Raw genomic sequence first — 17,852 nt, 5'->3', positions numbered from 1 at the left:
TAGAGACCCAGGTTAGAAGTGGCCTGGGTGTCACACAGGAACACCATCCAGACTTTAACCTGGAGCTGGCTGTTTCAAAGGCCTTGTCATTCTTAATGGGAATTGACTCTGTTCCCATTAGAATCAGGGCAGGAAATGAGTTAAAACAAATACGGAGATCCGGGCCCCACCCAGATCTTGAACAAAGAAATGAGATGCTTTGGGGCAGGGGTGAGGGGGGGAGGTGGGCATCACTATTTCTCAGAACACCCCAGGTGATTGTATTGTGCAAAATCAAGAACCAGCGGATTGGATCACCTTTCCCCTCCCTGGCTATATGTGGCTATACACCATAGGCCATTCAACATTACAAGTGTAACCCAGACCCCCGACAATCTGGGTGAGTGCAGCGGTAGGGGGTGGGATAAGGAGCAGGTGCCTGGGAGCCCTGGGACGTGACCTTGTGTGGTCTGGGCTTGAAGGTGGTTTGGGCTATGTCAGGATGGAAGCAGGGCTTCTCATCTGAAGCTGGGCGGGCACGCTGGCTCCCCTTTCTCACCTTGAGCACCCTTAGCTGTAGCGCGTAAATTATTTTAGCAATTGTCTAGTTGGCAATGCACACTTCAGGAGAGCGAGAAACATCTCAGCCTGGGGCAAGTGGTACTCCTCCCTTCTGCTTGTTGAGAGCCCAGCCAGGACTACAGCTGGAAGCAAGCTTGCTGGGAAAACACCAGGCAGCCCGGCTGCTCCTGGGGCCCCAGACCACCCACATCACCTGCTTTTTTTTTTTTTTAAGATTTATTTTTTTGACAGATAGAGATCACAAGTAGGCAGAGAGGCAGGTAGAGAGAGAGAGTCATCTGCCTCTTTTTAAAAGGAAAAATTTCAACTAAGGGACTTGCTTCTTCCCCTGTACTGAGGCGGTGGGAAGGGGCCACTGGCTCCCCAGGCCACCTCCACCACTGATCAGAGGTGTTGATCTACTTCTTTCTTACCTGTCCTGCCTCTCACCTGTCCCCCTGCGCCTGCTCAGAACCACTATGGCAGAAAGGGGACCTCACTGCTGCTGTAGGGATGAGGCCATCTCTGCAGAGGAGCACAGCGACGCTCCCAGAGGCTCCGTGACTGCCCAAGGTTGGGCGGAAGCCAGCTCCTGGCACGGAGTCCTGAGTACCCCCCAACCCCTACCTTTCCTGAAGCCACGGTCCTTGTTCTCTGCCTCAAGTGCCACTTAGAGCTCCTTAACATTCCACGGATCTGCTCCTGTTAGCCCACACCCATCACTGGACAGCTGCGTTTTTGTCTCACTCACCATAGACACCGGTGCCTGCGGGGCCCCACCCGTCTCTGCGACGTGATCCAAACTCCCAGTGGCTCCTGCCAAGTGCCCTCTTTTCCCCAACAGACCACCTTCACAGTTCACTCTGGTTTTCAGCAAGGTCCTTTATTTATCTCCTGTTCCCCAAGCACAGCACAAGAGCTCCGGTGGCCGGGTACCCGTGTGGGCTGTGGGCTTTGTAAACGGAGAGCAGTCAGAATGTATAGAAATCATGCACCTCGGTGATTCTTTGACAAGATACTTAATGAGTAAAAAGATTTCACGTATGTTGGAAACTGCTGCCCTGTCCGGCATTCCGCTCACTGAAAAAGATCATTGTAGAGATCTGACTCCAATGGAAACAGGTTTTCTTTGCTCACTTGCCAGTCACTGCCTAGAGCATCTCGGCCCAGGGTCACTTCTGACGGCCATTCCTCCCGGAAGCTGCTGGTTCTGTTCCAAGAGAACCCTGGACCTGTACGGGTGACCAGCTATACACCAGCCACTGTATACATCAGACACTGCCCGTGATACATGATTCAAAAAAGGCATCTCTAGGACAGCTGGAGGCTACTCTTGCACACCTCGGGTCACGGGAGAATGTTTCTAGAATTTGTACCTCCAGCTGGCCATATCCTTCACAAGAAACCGAAAAGCCAGCTCCACCGCTGTGGGTCTTTTGGGTTCGTAGGTCTCCCCAAAGGCCCTGCTCACACCCCCTGGCTGAGGTCATCGTCACCTGGCATGCACCCCCGCTCAGAGACAAAGACATGGGGCCGACCCCTCCACTGTCTCAGAGTCCAGCACTTGGAACATTTATGTACAGACAAATAAATGGAAAATCATAAGCAACAGAACTCCAGCGCAAAACAGACACTTTTTTGGTCAGATCGACAATTCCAGTTTTGCCAGAGGAAGGTGCTTCTGGAATGTCACCGGAGGAGCACGCAGTCTCACGCCGCCATAGCTCCTATCAGCCAAATGGCCGGTCTGGACGTTCATCGCGCGGACTCGAAGTGGCTGCGCGGGGAGTGTTCCTGGCCCCGTTTGGCAGGAGGGCTCCTGTGGGCAGTGAGGTAAGTGGATCACACATTCGGCAGCTGATCCGTGGGAGCCCCGACTTGGCTCTTGAGGACACCAGCCTCAGCTTGGAAGGAAAGCCGTGTTTACACAGGAGCCTCCAGTCCCACCAGCCAGATGCTCCCCGTCGTTGGGGACCTGAAGGGGTTTGGGAGTGAGGGGAGCGACGGTGACAAGTCTGTTCAGGCCCGGCCGTGCGTGTCGCCCCTGACTGGGTCCCCCCTGCCCGTGAAGCCGGCCAGGTGTGGGAACTGCAGACTCTCCCTCTGCCCCAGGGTGGCTGAAGGGTCCCCTGTGTGACCGTGACGTCAACAGAGGCCAAGGTCTCTAACACTCTGGTTTGCAGTTTTTGTTTTGTTTTGCTCGTTTTTCTTTTCAGATGACCACTGGAGTTTTTATGTGATTACATTCAGACAGATGACCGCTTGGTTACTCTATTCCAGAGCACTGAAAAAACGTGACACGGCACAGACAACAGTCACACCGAAGGCAGAGCCCCCAGTCACAGAGCAAAGTAACGCGCTATTAGGCAGAAAGGAATCGCAGAAGCAAATGACTGGAAGGAAAAAAAGAAAAACCTAAGGCAATACAAGCTGAAAATTTCCCATTTACAATAACCAAAGGAAAGAGGGACCCCACGTGACCTCAAAACCCTAAATAAGAACTTTCTGGTGAGGCAGGACTCAGAGCATGGATTCGCAGCACGGGTTGGGGCTGGACTGTACCCCAGTCTGCCCGGGCTGACCCGCGGCCACTGTCGCCGACTCCAGCATGGAAAACGTTTTCATCGTCCCGGAGCAAAGATGAAATCCAGGGCCTGACGTTCGGCGGCTGCCACATTGGGATGCCACAAATCCACCATGAAAACCACCCGTGGGCCATCCTCCGCTGAACCTGGGAGGGGGGTGCGAGAGAGGAGAGGTTCAAACCATTCCAGAGCCAGGACCCATGCAGTGCTGGACCCCCACAGTGAGCTTCCAGGCAGGACCCATCCTGTCCCTTGGCTTGGATCAAAGATCGCCTCCTCTCTGAACAGGAATGTTACCACGGTTTCATAAGGTTCTGGGCAGAGCGTGTGAAAGGAGAGTGGCAGAGGAAAGCAGGGGTGAGTAAGGGCTGGGTGGAGAACAGAGGACTTTTGGGCTGGTGGAACTGTTCCCGTATGATCCTGTCAGGGTGGATCCGTGTCACTACACATTTGTCAAAACCCACAGGACACACAGCAGCGAGATGAACCCAAAGGAGACTACAGAGTTCAATTAATAATAACTGGTCAGTCTATGTGTCGCTTGCAACAAATGTACCACACTAAAGTAAGATGGTAATGGAAGGGGAAATGGGGGCGGGGGGGCTTATATACTCTGCTCAATTTTTCTGGAAACCTAACTGTGCGAAGAAATAAAGCCTGTAATGTAAGAGAAAGAAAAGAGAAAGGCAGCCACTCACCTTCGTGGAATGCGGTGTGCAGGAAAGAGTCATCGAAGAGCAGGCAGCGTCCTTCTGCCCAACATTGGGGCTCCCCACCGACCACCAGCTCGCAGCCACTTGGAGTTTTGAGACCTGTGCGGGAAAAGCAGAGAAAAGAGAATGAACGCAGGTGGGATGGGGGGATGGGATGTTTTGGTATGGATTGTCAACTTCTGAAGTGTCCTGGCCTTCTGCCTCACCCCTCAGAGCCCTGTCTGGGGCAGGGGGTGCTTTGACAGAGGAAATACAAGCTGTGGACCCCGACGATCACCGAGCTCCCTGGAAAACCACATACCTCCATTGGCTTCATCTGTTCTGGGTCATGGGTCACTCTGTCAAGTCTTGTGCTGCACTTTTGAGACCCCTGAAGCCCATCTGTGGGACCTCCTATCCCATTAACTGAGGAAGACCAGGTTCATAACCCACCTGGCCCGATAAACTGTGTTTATTAGACCCCAATCTCTAGGGCTCTTTTGGTTAAGATGTCGGGGGAAAGAGGCCCACGTCTTTGTAAGTCTCCACACATTCACAATGGCGAGCACATGAGGTGCCAAGCAGGGGTGCATAACCGCAGGGAGCGGGCCTAGCTGAAATACTGCTGTGTGCCCACTTTCACGTCCCCGCTTCCCAACCTAGGATCGGAGGAAACTCCCGGGCCCCATCACTGCCTGGACATCTGTAAATGAAGGCACCACCGCAGCCATGGAACAGAGTCCCAAGGGGAACAGAGCCCCACAGCTCTCAGGAAGGACGCATTGAGAGGAAGAGGGTCCCGCCAGAGGGGGTGTGATCATGGTGGTCTTGTCCGTCTTTGGGGACTATAGGCACGACCGTGAGGCAGGACCAGTCGGCCCTGCCTGCCACACGCCCCAGCTGACTCCTTAGGATGAACATGAAAGAGAGTTCTCGCTAACAGAGCATTTTAATGAGCCCCTTGAACCAGAAGCACGTGTGCAGGAGGAAGTCACAGAGGCCACACGGAGGAGTGGCAAGGACAGAGGACTTGAGGTTAGAGGGCCAGCTCTGACCCTTCACTGCCACGGGACTCTGGGCAAGTCACTTCACCTCTCTAAGCCTGTAAAAGGGGAAGAGCAGTGTGCTTACCTTCGGGGCTACATGGCCACTGTCCTTGCCATGGGGAACATACAGACTGCCTGAGTGCATGCAGGTCTGGGCTAAATCAGCACTTTTCAGTGCTTCAGCGCCTCTCCAGACGGAGCCGCTGAGATTCAGAGAAGTGACGTGACCTGCCAGAAGTCTGCTATTCAGTCCTGGTGGGGACATGAGGTTTAAATCCAAACCACAGAACGGGCTCTAATGACCCTGGACAGTATGTCAGCAGTGGGGGCACGAAAGTGTCTGTCCATTCGTATAGCAAAGGTTTCCACTGTCAATCTCATTGAATCAGGCGAGAAGGGCCGTTCCGACTCTGGAATCATCATCTCCCATCTCCCGCTACTGGTAACAACTGCTGGGGAGGGCGGTGGGGTTTAGGGCTGCGACGGGCCCGGAGGGAGAGAGCCCTCACTGACTGAACGAGGCCATTAGGACTCGGTGGTTCTCTGCAGGGACCCTCCACCCCAGGGCATCAGAAAACAGCTCTCCTTTCTTTGGGCCACTAAATGATTCATCACCATGCACCACAGCACATCAGAAAAATGGTCTGGCCTGCTGGCTTGACAGCCCCCTGCTTACTTTCTTCTGTCTTCCCCTTCATCATGCCCTGGCCTTCCAATGCCCCCCACCCCATTCCTGCCTATTGTCCCCAAACCAGCTTGGTTGGCAGAGATGATCAATACCGTCCCAGAGAGAGTGATCTTGGGGATGGAGCTAGGCCCCACATGCTAAGGCTGACAGCTTGCTCTTTGTCCCCACCGACCACCCAAGGAGGCAGGTCAAGGCTGCAAAAAGGGCTCAGCGCTCCCCTCCCCCGACTTCAGGACGCTGGAGGCTGGCACTTGGGTGGGCAAGGCAAACACAAGCTGATCTGCCAATTGCACCTAGCTAGTTGGCCCAGAAATCCAAGACCACGCAGGTGAAAGGCCATGAGAGTCTAACTGTGCTTCTTGAGCAAGAATTTGCTGAATATGCTCATGCATTTTCATCTACCCTTTCCTGAGGGTTGGCCTTGTGGAAGGACATCTGCCTCCCAGTCAATGTGCCTCGTGAACGTCAGAGGTCACTTGCTGGAGGTCTGTGGCCATGTGGTCAGGACGTCCCAGCCCCACAGCCAGAGCTGTCCCACGGCGCTACGTGGCGTCCAGACCGAGCGACGCCACCCCTAGAGCTAGCTCAGAGAGGGTTTTGGCCAATGAATGGACTGGGGGGAATGCACAGCCGTGGCTGGGGTTTCGGGTGTCTGTGGGGTCAGCTCCACGAGTCACAGCTCAGATGGCAGGCAGCCAAAGGGGACAAAGGCTGGCAGCTCCAGAGCAGGGCTCAGGAATGGCGGGTGCCTCCTGCACTCCAGCCAGGCATTCTGGCCAAGGCGTGGTCACCGGGAACGTACCAGGCTCGCTCCCTCTCTGGCAACACCCAAGGGACAGGGGTCGAACCCACCTTTGTTTCATTCCAGGGTGGATACGAACGTGTGCATGACCGTGGAAAGAAGGAAATGCTGAGCAAACCTAACCGGGGAGCTTGCCCCGGCCACGGGGAAGCGGCCACAATCCAGCGGGACTCCTTCCAAGAGAACATGACACGGCCCAGTTTTTCTGGTGGCAAGAACTAGCTGGGTTGAGAAGGGAACGACAGGTCGTACCGAGGGCCTGTGGGGGCGTGGTTTACACTCACACGCACACCACGCAGGTGCACGACAGGCATTTGTGCACAGAACGCAAAGCCTAGCTCTTCTGCCCCCACCCGGCTGCCCTTGCCACTGAACACACCTGCCTGGAATTCTACCTCAGTCCACAGATGCCCTTCCTGCCAGGTCACTCTGAAGCTTTTGAAAAACAGCCAAAGAAAACCTTTGAAGAAAGCATAGTACTGCTCCCCATAGCTCCAGTCTCCATCCCAAAGCTGGGCATGGGGGGGCTCCTGCATGGCTCGCTCCCACCCAACCTGTCTGACCTCAGCCCCCCACCCTGGACTCCGCAGCCAGCCACGTCCAGGGGTTTAGGGGGAAGACTCCTCTGCTCCATCCTAGTGGCCCTGGCAGCTCATACGCTGGGATCTGAGTGGGCCCTGGGGTCTTGCATGGCGACCTCACTGAGACCACTCAGACCACTCAGTGGCCACCTCACCCCCTCGATTAATCAGAGTGCCCTTTGCCTGACTGCCCTTTACCTGCCCGTAGTCTCCACGTGCTACTTCTCATCCTCCAGAGAGCCCCCAGGCACAAACCGTCATTCTTGTGCTAGTGGCTCAGAGTTTTGGGGTCCCAGCCAAGATTGCTTGGCAGATGGAGCCGACAGAGCTGAGTCCAGAGGTGCTCGCGTCCGAAGCCCGATGGCTTCCCAGTTTCCTGAGGGTCCAGGTTTTAGGGATCCTTTCTTAGACTGTCCGAGACTGGTTTCATTCCAGAAGCCGGGGGACTAGCTATCACCTCTCTCCCTGACAAGCAGCCATAGAAAATACTTTATTTAACCCTGTCACTGGTCCTGAGGTAAGCACTATGGCCCCATTTTACAGATGAGGAAACTAAGGCACAGAGAGACTCCGTTACTTGCCCAGTTCCAGAGCTGACCACGGAGCCAGGGCCCCTCTTCTGGCACCTCTGCCTTGTCCTGCCTCTGCTCTTTAAAACACTCACAGTGTCAACTGCTCGAATCTAGCTGTCTTTCCAAGTGGCAAAGCCCTCTGTCCATGTCCCATCTTGCTCAGGATCCCCACACGGGGCGGGGGAAGCAGAGGGCTCTGGGGAAACGGGGCTGGAGGGCCAGGACACTGCCCTGTGGTTCGTTTACAGAACAGTACGAGGCCCCCCCACTCCAGCCCCGACTGGGGCTCCTCCACGTGGGCTTTTTCATCCTCTGTTCCGAAGCCAAGGCAGCTAGCACTGAGAACTTCCTAAAGCCGACCTCACCCAGGCTCCGGGTGTGCCCCCCCAGTCTGGGATGCTAACTGGCGGTGACTACCCCTTATCATGACTCACCAGGCACAAGGCATTTGGGGGAACGAACGTCCCTGTGTGCTGGGCTGTGGCGAAGCCCCCCTCAGGGGTGAGTAAGCACTCCGTGTCCGGCTCCGTGCGCATAAACGCTTTACAACACGCATTCTCAGCGGACCCTCCAAGTAACTCTGGGGGAAGGAGCTCTTTACCTCTCCTCTCTACGTGAGGACATGAAGGTGCAGGGAGGCAAAGAGACTTGCCCCAGCTGACACAGCCAGGATGCAAACATGGCCAAGTTGACTCCACCCCCGTTCTAAAGGCCACTGTCGTGCACGGTACCAACTGCCCTCAAACCTGAATGAACTTGGCACTAACACCACGCGTGCCTGTCCCCTCGACTCGGGAGGCATGAGGGCATGTTGTGCAGTAGCCCAGGCGTCAGGATGAGCCTGTGACAATTACAATAGCCTCTGGGCTCTCGGGCTGCGCTGCCTGATACAGTAGCCACCAGCCACGGGTACCTCGCTAAGTACAGACAGGCAGGAACCCCGCCAGCACCAGCTGCGTTTCAAGAGCTCAACCATCACACGGTGCTAGTGGTTACTATACTGGGCCGGTGCAGATAGAGGCCATTCCCACCACTGCAGAGAGCTCTCCTGGACAGACCTTCTGTCGGATCCTACTGCTCACAAGTTCCTTTTCTGACTCAATCTCTGCGGTCAAAACTCTGCACATAATGTATTGACCTTCAACAGACGTGCCCTGTGGAGCGCAGATGGGCGTGATTCTGGCGGCCCAGGGTGGCCATGCGTGTGGGGCAGGCTGTGCCCTGAGGTCCCGCCCCCACGACCTACCTAAGTGGCACCGGATGCGGATGTTGGTGGGGCCATAGTGCTCCGTGATCACAGTCCCCGGGCTCAGCACAGAGATGCACGCGTTCCCAAAAACATTGTTCCCAATACAGGTCCGAAGGCTTCCAAGCAAGCGGTACGTCCGTGGGCACTTCCTGCAGTTCCTGGGAACGCAAACCCCCTGATTGACCAAGTAAAAGGTGACCCACTCCCCGCTGGGCGTGCTGTTCATTTTCCATCCTTGCGGGAGGCTGCAGTTTGAGAAGGCTTTGTACAGGGTCTCAAACTCGCACAGGATGGTCTGGAAGTTGCGCTCCAGCAGCTCCACGTCGTGCTTCTGAGCGTCCCGCGGGAAGTAGGGCGTGGTGGGGAGGTCGGGCAGGAAGAAGACCTCGGGCTTCTGGATGGAGGGCCGGCTGCTGAGGTAGCGGCCCTGCTCGCGGATGCCCTTGTGGATGCGGCCCATGCCAGACCAGGAGTAGCGCTTGGCATACTCCTGCAGGTTGTAGTAGAGCTTCTGGTTGAGGCCCTCGTTGTGGGCACAGCGCACACACTCAGGGTACTGGCAGTACGCGTAGCCATTCTGCAGTCCGGCGGCATCTGTGCCCTGCATCAGGGAGTTCACGGTCGCATAGGGCCGGGGCGGCTCACGACCCACATGGTAACAGTACCACACGAACAGGACCAGCAAGCAGGCCACGCTGACCACAGCCGTGGTGTCGCAGTCCCGTACTGACTGGATGCCCGTGGCGATGCAGTCCCGCAGGCCGTCCAGCGACCAGTTCCAGGCCACCAGCCACTCGAGCGACATCTTGGCAGGGCTGACGTTGGGGGCAGGGGGCGGGGTGAAGCAAGGTCAGACAGTCAGTCCTCGGGGGTCCCAAGGGCACCTGCACCCTGCAGCTTAGCATTGGGGAGAAAGGGTGGCTGGGGCCAGGGGAGGCATAGCTGCCACCACTGTTCCTTGGATCCCGCCAAGCGTGGCATTGACCCACGTCTGGGCTCACCACTCTGCTCCCGGCAAAAGAGTCACTGCAGGTTGGGTGGAAGGAGCTGTTTTCAGTCACGCCAGTAAGTGGGGTCGGTCACTGTGAAACGATTTTCGAACCTGACATGTGAAAAGAAAAGTAAACCAGCATAAATTTTTATACCTGGATACATCCTCAACTGAAATGTAAAATCCCAGATCCTTCTGGAAGGTCCTTGTGGGTAGGGGACACACTTCTCAATCTTGTGTGTTCTCTCCCCATTTTGCCACACACCCAGCCCCCCATTTCCCAAGAGGCCAGTGGTGCATAATTTGCAACCAGTACTGACAATTACACAAGGCCCACCTATTCTATTTCATCCATAGGAGGTGTGATCAGCCCCATTTTACAGGTGGGGAAACCGAGGTCCTGAGAGGTTGTATACCTCCCCCAAGTTCACATGGCCAGGGCAGGGACACACAGCCCAGCGGGCTGCAGGGTGATGTCTAGTTGTGGGAGGCATTTCAAAAATACTTGTTCTCCTTAAGTCTCTGTACCTTTACAGAGAGATCTGGATTCAGAAGCATCTTAAAAATGGCAAAGAAAGGGGGTGCCTGCATGGCTCAGTCATTAAGCATCTGCCTTCAGCTCAGGTCACGATCCCTGGGTCCTGGGATCAGGCCCGCATCAGGCTCCCTGCTCAGTGGGAGGCCTGCTTCTCCCTCTCTCACTCCCTCTGCTTGTGTTCCCTCTCTTGCTGCCTCTGTCAAACAAATAAATAAAATCTTAAAAAAAAAAAAAAAACGGCAAAGGAGGGGCACACGGCTGGCTTAGTCAGTGGGGCGTGCAACCCTCAATCTCAGGGTCAAGAGCTCAGGCCCCATGTTGAACACAGAGATGACTTAAAATAATTAAAAGTTTCCTAAAAACAGCAAAGGAACCACAGAACTACACGGTCCCCATTTTACCTTCTCTCTTATGGTGCTTCATCATTCTTGCTTAATCTCTCTTGCCCTGCTGACACAGGCTGGGTTGCACTCAAGCTGGAAGGGGAGGTGGGCTCTTGGGTCATGGGTCGCCCCCATAGCTGACACCAGGCCTTTCTGTCTAGCTGGTCCAGAGACTACTCACTGGTCTCACCCGCAGGTTAGGAGAGGAAATGATGGGGGAGAATGGTAACAAAAGCCCTCTCAGGTCTCTTGTCTCCGAAACAGACAGGAGCGCTGTGCCAAGTAGCCCGCCAGTGGTTGGGGCCAGCGTCTGGCACGCCGTTTACCCTAATAACCTAAAAGTAAGATCAGAGCCCGGCAGTCACGTTGCCCGTGTCTACAAAAGCCTGGCCGTGTTTCCCAGCTGAGAGATGCTGTGTCCAGCCTGCTTTTCCCAGAACAGCCATCTACAATCTCCCACAAGCCTCATACATTCCCTCAGTGCAAGGGACCAAGTAATTTACAAAAGTCATTTTGTGCACTACCTTCTCTCTTGGGAACTGAAGGCAACTGAAAAACCAGGGAAGCTGTCCCCTCTCCTTTCTCTGGGGACTACATTTAGCTGGAAAATTCTTGCGAGGTGGCAGAGAGGCCAAGAACCCAGACTGGAGGTGGGCTGGACTGTGGGCGGGACACTTCCCTCTCGGTTCCTTCATCTCTAAGACCGGGCCATGCTCATCTCCTGGGATGGAGGAAAGTGACCACAGATATAAAACCCTTCGGATGTCACAACAAACATTTAATATGTGCTTAGACACGTGACAACCCGTGTTGGTCAGCCAGCAAAGCCAAGCCAGGGCATCGGGGACAGGTATCTCAGGACGAGGGACCCTAAAAGCAAATTCTGGACACTCTCGTTGCCACGTATCTGAGCTGACTTTTATTTGTCCTCAGACTGGCAAGGCTAAAACTGAAAGAGAAACCTTAGGTGCTCATTCACTGCCTGCTTGCATCTTCCCAGCTTAGGTTGAATTAAGAATCATTTGACTATCATGTTTAGCAAGTCAAAAACGCACATGCTAAATATTCATGGCCGTTTTTATGTTTCTAGGAAAAATACAAGAGTGGGGAGGCTAGCAGCTCAATTTTTTTTTTCTCACACGTTCTCAATTTCTTCACAGATCTGGCCCCACTGGATGGAAACAGACCGTTCGGTGCCCCTGGTTCTCTCCTAGCCATACCGTAACTGGCACATGTTCCCTTGAAAGGGGAAGGGAAAGAAAATCTGGGATGATTTTCCCATGTTTTGTTTGCCAGCCTGTCTCCCAACCAGAACCCCAGGATTCCTGAAATTCAGTGTGAAACTCATCTGCGTGAAAAACAAGCACTTTTACTAAAAGGATTTCCCACCTCCCTGAGCTCAACTTCTAATTGGAACTTTTAAACTCAGTCTCTCAGGAGAAGAGGTTTCTTTTCGTTGAAGAAGTGAGATGGTGATAATTTAACAAACACCTGTTAAGTGTCAATCCCCATCAGCTCTGCTAATTGCTTAACTCCAGCACAATGAAAACCTGGAACACAGGGTGGATAAAGAACGGATCTCTTCACTGGACACCCCTGGGGCTCACCCGCCTCCTGGGGGAAGACTTCTTCTAGACAATGCCAGCCATGAGCGCTCCCTAGGCTGAGCTATAAACAAAAGGCAGCAAAAGATCCTGATGCCCTGAACCCAGCTTCGGATCCTGTTCTCATAACCAGCGCAGAGAGCCAAAGTTAGGACTTTTCTTACCTGCCGCTTCCTTTTAGTCAAAAGACACTGGCAGGCCCCTGAGCCCAGGGGTGGGTTTAAAAGTGGCTGAAATGTGACACTAAAAAATCCTTTACATTTGCAGGGTGACTGGCAGCTTATTAAATACTGGTTCCAACATTTGACCCTCAGGGCACCCAGTGGCAACCACGAAGGCTCCAGTGGAAAGAGCATGGATTCTCTCCCCCTCTCCAGTTCTTGGCTCAGGGACCACAGTAATGTCCGGTTTCCTTTACACATCTGATCATTTGCATCTGTTTCATGTCTGTCCTCCTTAGGTACAGGGACCTGTCACTGCAATTCTGCCCTTTAATAACTCCAATCGCAAAGGTCAATCAGCCTTGGAGAACGCATGGCTAATTGGTGAGCAAGTCCAATGAAATATAACTTTTGACATGAACATCTGGGGGACAGACTCAGCTCTAACTTGGCTAATGGGGTTCACCTTGCAATCCAAGAAGCTGCCCAGTGCTAAAGAGCTTTTGGTCATTCTCAGGGTGTGGTCAGGCTGCCCTAGAAGTACCCCCTAAGAACAGGGCAAAGCAGGGGAAAGGGTGAGATGCAGGTCACCCTTCCCACCCAGGACCTTGGGAACTGTCTTGGGACCAGCCCTCCAGCCTGTGGGCAACTGGAGACCTCTCCTCCTCACTTTCTGGGCCAGCTTTTTCAGCATCCGCCCACTCTGGAGAGTGGGGGAAAGGTGGGAGCAGCGGATGGGTTAACACAGATGGTGACCACCAGGAGGTCAGGGGAGGAGGGGGATGGGACCACGGAAAGGTGCATATTGACAGGAAAAGTGGGCAGTTGGCTGAAGATTGGGGAAGGTGGCTTATAGTGATAGCTCATGGGACAGGGGAGGAGGGTCACCATGGGAAATATGGAAAGTGGGTGACGCTCAGGGCTGGGGGGAGGGGGAGAGAAGGGAAGGAAAGGGAGCGGGGAGGAGGGTCGTGGGGAGCCGCGGAGGGCACCGCGATGGGGCAGGGGCTACGAGGAGGGGTCTGCCCTGCCCGCCGCCAACACAGCCCGGGCGGCGGCGCTCTGCACGTAGCGAGTGCCGGGCGGCGGGGCCCCTTGGCCGGGCCGGGATGCAGGGCGCGGACGGGCGCCGGCGTTCCCAAGCATCCCCAGCGGCCGCGCCGCCGCCAGCCGTGGGGACCGCGGGCCTGCAGCCGTCCGGCCCCCGCCTCCTCCCCCTCTCCGGGGGGGGGGGGGGTGGTGGCTGCCCGGCCGCGCCGTCTTCCTCCCCACCCCCCGCGCCCGGCAGCCCCCCGGAGACGCCGCTTACCTGCGCCCGGGCGCGCGGGCGGCGGGGGCGGACGCTGGGGCCAGGGGGACGCCGCCGCCCGAGGGCGCGGACGCGAAGACGCCCCCTGCCCGCGCCGCGGGGCCACCGCCCGGCCCACGCCGCGGGAGCCCGAGCCGGAGCCGAGCCGGTGCCCCCACCGGTGCCGACGCCGCTCTGCGCTCCGCGGGGCCGCGCGGACCACAACTCCCACAATGCCGCGCGCGGCTGGCCTGCGGGAGGAGGGGGCGCGGGCGGTGGGTGGGGCGGGGCTGGCGTGGGGGCGGGGCGGGACGGGGCGGGGCTCGGACCCCAGGCGCGCAGTGCGCTGGGCCGCTGGGGAGGCTTTATGGGAGCGGCGGTGGCTGGGACCCTGAGTCGCACTGCCCGGCGGGGCCGGGGCGGAGCGCGCGGGCTGAGCGCGCGGGCGGGCGGGCGGGCGTTCATTCATTCTCTCTGCGTTCCTCCCTCTGTGCCCCTCTGCTCCCCGCCCCCATTCTCTGTCCCTGCTCTGGCTCTCCCTCCTACACTTCCTCCTTCCATTCTCTTTCACTTTCCTTCCCTCTTCTTTCCTCCCTCACTTCCTCTGGCCCTGACACCCCTCTTCCCTTTATTTATTGATTCACCGCGCACTTAAAAGGCCGCTCCGGCACTTAGAATGAAACTGTAAATCAGACAGGATCCCTAATGTCATGAAAAACTCCTTGGTTCAGTAGGAGCGACTGTTGGGCAGCCTCCCTGTGCCCGGCCCTGTGCTCTTTGGGGAGCGGGGCAAAGGCGGGCCCTGCCCGCAGGGAGCCACAGTCTGGCCAGGAGTCGAGGGTGCCCAGGAGTCACGGAGGTAGAGGCACCCTCACCTGGCCCCGCAGAGTAGTAGAAAGGGACAGGGCAGGGTGAGCCGCGTGGAGCAAGAGGGCCTGTGATGCGGTGGAGGCCCCCCACGGAGGCCTCTGTAAGGAAGTGATGTTGGAGCTAAGGCCTGTGGGAAACAGATAAGCTAACAGTGGTCATAGGATGTACATGTTAAGGGCTCCGGGGCTCCCTGCATGGGCGGGTTCTGGGAACTCAGGAGTAGGATGGCTGGCCCACGATCCATGTGTTCCGTCCCAGAATGGACTTGCTGTCCCAGCATCTACTTCGCCCCTGTCCCCAAACCTACTTCAATCATGTCTCAGAATCCACCTCTCACACCTGTCCTAGAACCCACCTAGTCCCTGACCTAAGAACTCACTTCCACCATGTTCTAGAAGTGTCCCTGCGCTGGAACCCACGTCTATGGTGGGTCAGAATCCCCATCTCCTGTGGCCTGGAGCCCCCTTCCACCACGACTTAGAATCCACTTATCGTTACTCCAAAGGAGGAAGAACTTCCCCCCTCTCTTATTCTGCTAAAATAACCAAAATGCATACATTGGGAAACCAAAAATGCATCCAGATTTGTTCAAAGTGTGGGTAATCAACACAGTGATCCGATTTAGAAACATTAAACAAGATATCTCTTTTCATTGCCAGCCTTGCAGCGGTTGAACCTGGGGAGGGCTGAGAAGGTGGGAGGGCACTTGGTCCTTCTCACGTTCAGAAGTTGCTCAAACTCAGACTTCTCCAAAGGCGCTTATACAGTCAGAGTATCACACTGACAGGGCTGAGAAGGAAAACATTCTTCATATAGTTGTAAATGTGTGTTCCATTCCTGGATCATGCCATCTGTAGTGCATTACGAATTAATATTGTCTATAAATCCTGTCATTATCTTTGACCAGCGCAATTATACTGCTCTGTATTTGTTAAGAGTATTTATTGGTTCCATGGCAGTATTACCCCTTTACACATTTTGCTAACCCTGCTTGCCATTTCTGCCTGTGGGAGACACTGGGATGGGGGGCGAGTTCCCCCAGAAAAAGAGTGTCCAGGCTTTCTTCCAGTGGGGTCTTTGGGATGAGACCTCCAAATAAATTGTCATTGCGGTAATGGAGGAGCCAAGATAAGGGCCAAGTGAGTCTAAATTGCCTGCCTCCGCTTGGCTGCCACTGGCGCCCTCCTCCTCCCGCTGTCTCCTCAGGGCAGCCCTCCCCGACCCCCTCTGAAGCTGCACAACCTATCATTATGCTATCTCATCCACTCGTGGAGTCCACCCAACTCCCTCGGGCTGCAGATGGAGTCACTGGGGGGCCAGAGAGAAAACATGCCTTGCTCAATCAAGGTCAGTAAAGGAATAAGAAAATGCTTGCTTGGTGCATTAGAGCAAGGAGTATGGTCTCTTTAGAGAGAAATTTAGTCTTATTTGTCAAAACGACAACAAATGTATATATCTTAAAAACAAACAATGTCACTACTCTATATCCATCCTAGAGAAATTTTAGAATCTATAAAGGAATAGAGATGTTTTTATATTGTATAATCCTGTGCAACAGTTTAAAAGGAAGAGCTCGATACATACATGATGATGTAAAGCTCCTAGGGGTGGGTGCCTGCCTGGCTGGCTCAGTCAGGAGAGCGTGGGACTTTTGATCACAGGGTTGTGAGTTTGAGCCCCACGTTGGGTGTAGAGAGTGCCTAAAAAAATAGAATCTTAAAATATATATATATATATATTTACATATATACATATATAAACTTTATAAATATATGTAAAAGTAATAGAGCAAAAAATCAGAGTTATGCTTGTAGTCTGACTTCATCTGCATAGCACATACACACAACACAAAATGTTACTCTGTAGTTTCTGTGGATATATATATGTATATTTATAGAAAAGCAGGAGAAACGCATTAGAAGAATATACTAGTATGTTCTCCTTTTTAAAAGTGAAAATATGGTGTGCCTGGGTGGCTCAGTGGGTTAAGCCGCTGCCTTCGGCTCAGGTCATGATCTCAGGGTCCTGGGATCGAGTCCCTCATCGGGCTCTCTGCTCAGCAGGGAGCCTGCTTCCCTCCCCCCCACCTCTGCCTACCTCTCTATCTACTTGTGATCTCTCTCTGTCAAATAAATAAATAAAATCTTAAAAAAAAAGTGAAAATATTACAATGTTCGCAAATGCAAAGAATATCCCCCAGAGGAAGCACACCAAATTCATGAGTTGTAACTTCAGGGGCCGTTAGAAAGGAAAAAGAAATTTGGCACGATGGACAGAAGGAATCCAGCATTTTCTGGAATATTGTAATTTGACTCAGTATTTTCAAAAAGATTTCTTTATTTATTTTTTTGTTTTATTTATTTATTTGCCAGAGAGAGAGAGAGAGAGAATGAATGAGCGAGAGTGCAAACACAAGCAGGGGGAGCAGCAGGGAGAAGCAGGCTCCTGCCTAAGCAGGGAGCCTGATGCAGGGCTCTCTATCCAAGACCCTGGGATTGTGACCTGAGCTGAAGGCAGAGGCTTCATCGACTACCTAGGTGCTCCATTTATAAAAGGGTTTAAATACTGCTGGAATAAAATGCAAAAAAGACAAATCAGTTACTAGGAGTACCTCTCTTCTTTATCCCTCAACCACCGGGTTCCCTATCCTTGGGATGATCATAAAACCAATTTCTCATGCATCCTTCCAGGAAAATGTGTATTTGCAAATACCGTGCAGAAATATTTTAACTTTTGAAAAAGAAATATTAGTATGCTATTAGTGATATTAAAGTGTATTTTTAAAGTAAAATTCAAAATTACATTAAAAAGTTTTTTTTGAGAATTAAGAATTGCTCAGCCTGAGAAAAATCCTTTTTTTAAAAAAAAGATTTTATTTGTTTATTTGACAGAGTGAGAGAACATAAGCATGGAGGAGCAGCAGAGGGAGAGGGAGAAGCAGTCTCCCCGCTGAATAGGGAGCCAAATGCAGAACTCTATCCCAGGACCCTAAGATCATGATCTGAGCAGAAGGCAGACACCCAACCAACTAAGCTACCCAAGCACCTGAGAAAAATCTTTTGATAGGATTCACCACATTAACAAATTAAAGTCAAAATACTACAACATGTTTCAGTAGATGCAGAAAAAGCATTTGACAAAATTCAACATCCTTTCATGATTAAAGACTCCTGGCAAAGTAGGAAGAGAAGGGAACTCTGTCAATCTGATAAAAGAGCATTTATGAAAAATTTACAATTAACATTATAGTTGATGGCTAGAG

General features: G+C 53.7%; 1 protein-coding gene across 1 annotated transcript; it reads right to left on the bottom strand.

Annotated features, from left to right (window-relative positions):
• Positions 1-1,409: 1,409 nt before the first annotated feature.
• ASPHD2 (aspartate beta-hydroxylase domain containing 2) lies at positions 1,410-13,875 on the bottom strand. Its single transcript, XM_046024077.1, has 4 exons — positions 13,742-13,875; positions 8,753-9,857; positions 3,824-3,937; positions 1,410-3,271 (listed from the first exon to the last, which is right to left on the bottom strand). Exons 2-4 carry the CDS (start codon positions 9,558-9,560, stop codon positions 3,162-3,164), a joined length of 1,032 nt encoding a protein of 343 aa, XP_045880033.1. The 5' UTR covers positions 9,561-9,857; positions 13,742-13,875; the 3' UTR covers positions 1,410-3,161.
• Between the last annotated feature and the right edge of the window lie 3,977 nt (positions 13,876-17,852).

This window comes from Meles meles, chromosome 12 (genome assembly GCF_922984935.1).
Source record: "Meles meles chromosome 12, mMelMel3.1 paternal haplotype, whole genome shotgun sequence".
Taxonomy (NCBI): Eukaryota; Metazoa; Chordata; class Mammalia; order Carnivora; family Mustelidae; genus Meles; species Meles meles.
Note: the sequence above shows the minus strand (reverse complement) of the source record. Positions and strands in the feature narration are given on the sequence as shown.